The 6,638-nt window shown below is 35.0% G+C and overlaps 1 protein-coding gene across 4 annotated transcripts; it reads right to left on the reverse strand.

Moving 5' to 3' along the window:
• Window positions 1-3,773: 3,773 nt before the first annotated feature.
• LOC122046784 (SPX domain-containing protein 3-like) lies at window positions 3,774-5,150 on the reverse strand. 4 transcript variants are annotated; one of them, XM_042607650.1, is made up of 3 exons: window positions 4,758-5,150; window positions 4,526-4,682; window positions 3,774-4,431 (listed from the first exon to the last, which is right to left on the reverse strand). In XM_042607650.1, the coding sequence occupies exons 1-3, from the start codon at window positions 4,983-4,985 to the stop codon at window positions 4,034-4,036; spliced, it is 783 nt and encodes a 260-aa protein (XP_042463584.1). In that variant the 5' UTR covers window positions 4,986-5,150; the 3' UTR covers window positions 3,774-4,033. The 4 variants fall into 4 exon arrangements, with proteins under 4 accessions (XP_042463584.1, XP_042463587.1, XP_042463583.1 ...); XM_042607653.1 differs by having other exon boundaries at window positions 3,774-4,410; window positions 4,758-5,142; XM_042607649.1 differs by having other exon boundaries at window positions 4,526-4,691; window positions 4,758-5,138.
• Between the last annotated feature and the right edge of the window lie 1,488 nt (window positions 5,151-6,638).

Here is a 6,638-nt window from a genome sequence, read left to right on the forward strand (position 1 = left end):
AGTGAGATTGTACGACCTTCAACTAGCAATTTGATGTTTCAAGCATGCGCTCTAAGAGTATCCATCCAACTGAAGTTAGCACCCATTAGATCTTTGTACTCAGCTTTCTCTGGTAAGGCGCTTACCATTTCTAATGGCGTTACTCAATCCAACACCAGGGATGCTTGTCAACTGCTCGACGAAATGCCTCTACCAGATTCTAAAACCTGCAACAAGAGGATCAGGTGTTACACATCAGACCATGAGCATTACGCATCTCTGTCAATGTTCAAAAGGATGCTTAGTGCCCAGTTGATGCCGGACAGCTTTGCTCTTGCTGCCACCATCAAGTCTGCAGAGGGGGAGACTGTGTTTCTTGATATGGGGCTTACAGAAGCCATCCATGGGTTTGCAATGAAGACGGGATATGTAGTCTTTGCAGTAGTTCAGAAGGCTATGATAGATATGTATGCCAAGTTCGGTGCACTGTGTAGTTCTAAAATTAAGCGGTGGAAGTTAAAGGATAAGAAGTAAAAAATATATTTAAGGAGAAGATAGGAGTAAAAATATTAGGTGAAATATACGATGACTCTAATACGACATGAGATAAGATGGTATCAAATTTGAAAATAGTCGTTAAGAGTGTACTCGGTGAGTCAAAGAGACATGCACCACTAAACAAGGAATCTTTATGGTGGAATGAGAAAGAACAAGAGAAAGTGAAAGAAAAATGAATAGTTTATAAGTTGTTATATATTTGTAAGAATAAACTTCAGAAATAGAATAAATTTTAAATGGGATGCACAATGGAAAAGTTGTTGGATCAGATGATATTTCGATAGAGATATGGGGGTATCTAGGAAAATAAAATATTGAATGACTTACAAAATTATTTAACATGATATTGAAAATGAAAAAAAAAATACCTAATCAATAAAGGATAAATATTCTAGTTCCCTTATATAAGAATGAGGGAGGTATACAAAATTGTGGAAACTATAAAGGTATTAAATTAATGAGTCATACCATAAAACTTTGGGAAAAAGTAATATAGAAAAGATTAAGGAAGGAGACCTCGGTGTCCGAAAATCAATTTGAGTTCATGCTTGGAAGGTCGACAATAGAAATTATATATCTTCTTAGACAATTAATTAAAAAATATCGGGAGCAAAAACAAGATCTATACATGGTATTCATTGACTGTGAAAAAACTATGACAGAGTCCCAATAAAAATTATATGGAGAATTGTAGAAAAGAGAGATGTCAGCGTAACATATATTGAACTAATTAAGGACATAACTAATTAAGGATATGTACGAGGATGTAACGACCAGAGTAAAGACATCAAGCGGAGTAACTGAAGCATTTTCAATAAAGATAGAGTTACATCAAGGATAGCTCTAAGTCCCTATCTTTTTAAATTAATTATGGACGAACTCACTGCACACATTCAAGACAATACCATGGTGTATGTTATTTGCAGATGATATTATTTTGGTAGATGAAACATGTGAAAGAGTAAATGCTAAACTAGAATTTTGGCAAGAAATATTAGAAGGAGAAGGTTTTAGGCTTAGTAGAATAAAGATAAAATATATGGAATTTAAGTTTAGCAATATTAAACATAATGAGACAATTATTAATATAGGAGATGACAAGTTGTCTAGAATCGAGAGCTTTAGATATTTAGGACCATTTTTACAAAATGATGGAGGGATTAAGAGAGATGTCTTATATAAAATACAAACAGGATGATTGAAATGGAGAAGAGTGTCAGGTGTTCCTCTAAAACTTAAAGGAAAGTTCTATAAAATCGCAGTTAGACCTGCTATGTTATATAGAACTGAATATTAGGCTATCACTCGAGCACATAAGCAGAAAATGAGATTGCAGAGATCAGGATGTTAAGTTGAATGTGTGAACATACGAGAATGAACAAAATAAGAATAAGAGTATTAGAGAGAAAGTCGAAGTTGTATCTATTGAGGAAAACTCTGAGAGACACGTTTAAGATGGTTCGGGCATATATTTAGACGACCAATAAATACTCCAATTAAGCGATGTGAAACTATGACAAACGCACATATCAAACGTAGAAGACGAAGACCAAAAAAGACTCAGTTAGCAACAATAAAATAAAATAAAATTTATTTAAGTATCGATGATGATATAGTAGGAGATAGAGCTCAATGGAATAAAAAGATCCATATAGTCGACCCCACCTAGTGGGATAAGGTTTCATTGTTGTTGTTGTTTTGCTAAGTTAGCACTGAGCTCTTCGGAAATTGTTTCAAAAAGCTAAATGGAAAAGGTTCGTATGAGTTTATGACTTGTTACTGGTTGATGACAGTATGCTTCAAATTTACCCTAAATTGATTAACTTTTAATACAAGTTTGGTTCTTCTGCAAACCAAGAAGAAACCACTAAAAAGGATTTTCAAATCTAGTTCAGGAACCGACAAGGAACTTATAAAATAGTAACTCATTTGCTTTGTTGTAATCTTGGTGTTTCCTCCTAAATCACAGTTTTGAAAATATCATATTCAGAATATCAATGGAAGCTGCTGCTAAGGCAAAAACTAATGGAACTACCTTATCTGTCAAAGCAATTGTCTTTGAGGTGGAGGATCGTGAGAAAATTGGTGGTTCAGCTTATGGAGGTTAACGGGACATATGTTGCACAGCTGATCTTGCAAAGCTAGGTTCTTGCACTGAAGGAACAATCATCTATCACCATTCTGATATTAACCCTGATCGGCCACAAGTACTTTCTGCATCCTTCAAAGTAGATGATTTAGAGAGTAAATTACCATCCAAGACATTACATATAATGAAGACCAGGATGTACAATCTGTATCTACCAGGAAGTATGGAACCTCTCATCAAATTGTATGAGTTCATGTCTCTTGCTTTCTTGATACTTGCAGTATATTGGTTCTCTCAGTATGCAAGGTCCTGGACAGAGGTCATGCCACTGCAGAACTGTACAACACTTGTCATCAACTTAGAAACAGTTTCACGACTGCTAAAATTGATTGTTTCCATGGAATATGGTGTTGTTTGGCCTCCTCTTGGTAGTCTTACTTCTAAGGTTGCTTTGCTTGGTGAAACATGCTTCCTATCATCGGAGATTCTTGGTTTGGTGGAGAATGTTGGCACCATTAGTGATGTTTCTGGGAAGCCAATTTTAATCTTGGCTCTCCCTGTGGCAATATTGGATGCTATGCTTATTATCTGGATATTCATTTCTATGTTAAAAACCTTGAAAAAGCTTCAGAGGAATTCATTTGTATCATCTTCTTAGCAGTTGCTTAGTAGCAGTATTATCTTGCTATAATATACCTAAGTTGGATTGCAATGCTATTCCTTAAAGTGTTAGAAGTATACATTGGAATAAGTCTTGTATTTTTTACAGGCAAGGAGATTTACTCGGAAGCTAGACATCTACAAGAACTATTTGTCTTATGGCATTTAACCCAGTATCATTTAGTTACTACGATTACTCAAATTTATCATAATGCAGTTCTATTTTAAGGCAACTGATGCATATGGGGAGAAGTGGAAGAGTGCATGGATGATTATACATTTATTTTGAGAGTAAAATAATAATAATATGCTCTTAATCTGTCCACAGAACCAAAACTTCACTAACTCTGCATATAAGCATATTAAGTGCTCTATTCCTGTCTTTCAATTCCATCTTTTTGTGAGTGTTCTTGATGCGCAGGAACTGATGCTGTTGGCTATTTATTCTCCTTCAGTTTGTAAAGATCTAGCATTTGAACAGCCAGTATTAAGTGGTCTGAACTTTTTCACATGGAAAATAAACAATTCTTGATGTGGATAGGAAGATATTTGTCTTTTTTTCCAGAGAAAAGAACAAACCTCCTTTTCCAAAAGAACTTTTGGACTAGAAAATAAAATCTTATGTTTCTAATATCTTCTGTTACATGTATATCATGGTAGCACTTCTCTTGCAAGCTAGCAGTGAGGAAGAAACTAACTATTCATTTCTATAAACTGTTGCTATATGAACTTCTCAACCTTCTGATCTTAAACAATGGTGATTGGTGAAGGAAGCATGCAGGACTGCAGCAGATCAAGATCAGGCAAGCTCAAACTCAAAGGAGGAAGGGAGAAGTGGCCGTAAGTTGAGCTCCCTTTCCTTAGTTCTTTCATGGTCACCAGAGCAGACACTGTGTTCCTGAAGACCTGCTCTGCCATGATTAAGGTCCTCTCACCTCCTTCCCCAGTCTGGTATTGATCAAGAACTGCAGGGAATAGAGTCTCCATGGTGTTCTCACATTCCTTGACAAGCCTGGAGATGAGGTCAGTGGTGAAGAAAGGCTGCTTCAAGACCTTCTCGATGAACGGCGATCTGAGAAGGCCTCCAGTTCTTTTGTCATATTTCTTCAAGATCTTTGCTAGACCTGAAATAGAGGTTAGTTTTACTGAAAATTCATGGTTAGCTTTACAAATTCATTTCTTCATCAATCAATGAACTAAATTCCTTCATAATTTTATGAGGAAAATGATTCAAAAGACCTGTATAATTAATGCTACTGTAGTTCACCAGCAAAACCATTTCACCATGGAAATTGACGATCTCCATCCTAATCTTTCTCATCTCTGCTTCATACTTTTCCTCTAATGGCTGACTCCCTCCGACCCCATAAATCTCAGCCACTCTCTTAATCCTCTCCTGCAACTCCTGCTTCAGCAAAAACTCAGCATATGACAATCATGAAAAAAAAAAAAAAATTGGTTGAACATGAACCTTTTGGTGGATGATGAACTCCTCCTCCATTTCGACAAAGAAAGTGTTGAACTTGTCGATCTCAGCATCCAAGAAATGGATGAAGTGAGCTTCAGCTTTGGAACAGGGTGGTTGGGTTGCAGATATGAGACTGACCAGTTTCTTCAAATCCTTGTAAGAGAGAAACTTGTCCCTCCACTGAGGGAGGGTGTCCTCCATTTGCCTCCTGAGCTTCTTCCCAAACTTCATACTGCTTTCTTCCCTCTCTCATTCACCTCCTTTTTCTCCAATCTCTTGAGCCAATTCACAGGGGTGCTCACAAAAGCGTTCACCTATAAATAATCAGATGAGAAAGAGTTGAGAATATTTTAAGGCATATTGGCATATGCTCAGTGTGTTGGAAGGGGTAAAGTAAAGAGGGGAGATGAGAGAGTAGGTGGAAATGAAACAAGCATGTGGCATATTCCATGGAGAAGAAGTATCTTCTTAGCCTTAGGATTGATTAAAAAAAACTTTGTTTCAGTATTGTGTTGTGGAATAAAATTGGAGAACCTGTTGGATTTAATCTCTACCTATTATTTTAACACACGATTTCAAGTCATTACATTTAATAAGTGATCTAATTGTTGTTAATTACAAGTATATATTATTAGATGTAGACTTATATGTGTAAAATCTATTAATTCATATTCCGTTATTACTAATGGGTTGATATCTAAATTGCTATGTAGAATTGGATAATATGAAATCTCCTTACTTCCCATGGGTAAGGAGAGTACGACGCAACCACCCTAATCTTTACAAAAGATCTGCATTTTATTCTTCTTCTTCTTAGGGGTAGGGGTCATCATATTTTATGAACAACACTGAAATGATGATAAATCCATTGCATTTTGAATCGTCGTCTATTATTGTTTAATTTAATTATTGTGGTAGAATTTGATGTTAGATCATCCACACCAACTTTCCTATCTAAAATGTATAATTTAAAGTAAAAAAAATTACTTTATTAAATTTGGATATCCATTTTTCAATACATCATATATCAGCTTCTCTATTTCTTCTCTTTCCTCTATAATATTTAGGGAATGGAATTCATTCCCTAAATTTAGAAAAGTACTATTCATAAATGCATAATTTAAGGAATCGATAGGGTATCTGATACAAAGATCTTTTAGCTACCCTATCCAAAATTTAAAGTCAAATTTTTGAATAGAGTATATGATGTAAATGCTGTAACTATAGATCTATGCATGTTTTCTTTTCAAATTCATTGGATGGTTAAAATTTTGATTTAAAAATTCATGATTAAGAAACTTACATCAAAACCATCTACAGCCATGGCATCTAATTGCCCCCAAACATGATCAACAGACTACGCAAATACTTATAGTTTGAATTCCAGTTACGAAATATTGTAAGATATTTTCTTTCAATAAGATGAAAAATCTAGAACGTTAACTAATGGGTGAAGAGCCGCTCGTGTTTCAAATTTACCTGATGGATAAATCAGGGGAAGTCTGACCTCCCGAATTAGTTGAGCCCAAGACCTAGATACCCTACCTGGATTATAAAATAAAAAAACAAAAAAAAAACCAAGCATCTAATTCACTAACGGAAAGAGAGTAACAAAATATATCTTGTGAAGATAAATTAAAAAATGGTTCTTAGTGGGCGCTTTTAGTTTGCACACCTTTTAGCTAATTTGTAAAACAGTCAATTATGAATGGAAAGAAAGTTGAGATTTCATTATTGTTATTATTAAGATTTTCATCATGATCAAAATAGTTAGAAAGTTCAAGTAAAGGTAAAATTTGACAATGTCTTTCAGACTTCATTTCTATATAATTTATTATTCACTCATGCAATATTGCAGTTAATTTTGTGGGCCTGAAATTGAGA

Source organism: Zingiber officinale, chromosome 2B (assembly GCF_018446385.1).
Source record: "Zingiber officinale cultivar Zhangliang chromosome 2B, Zo_v1.1, whole genome shotgun sequence".
Classification (NCBI taxonomy): domain Eukaryota; kingdom Viridiplantae; phylum Streptophyta; class Magnoliopsida; order Zingiberales; family Zingiberaceae; genus Zingiber; species Zingiber officinale.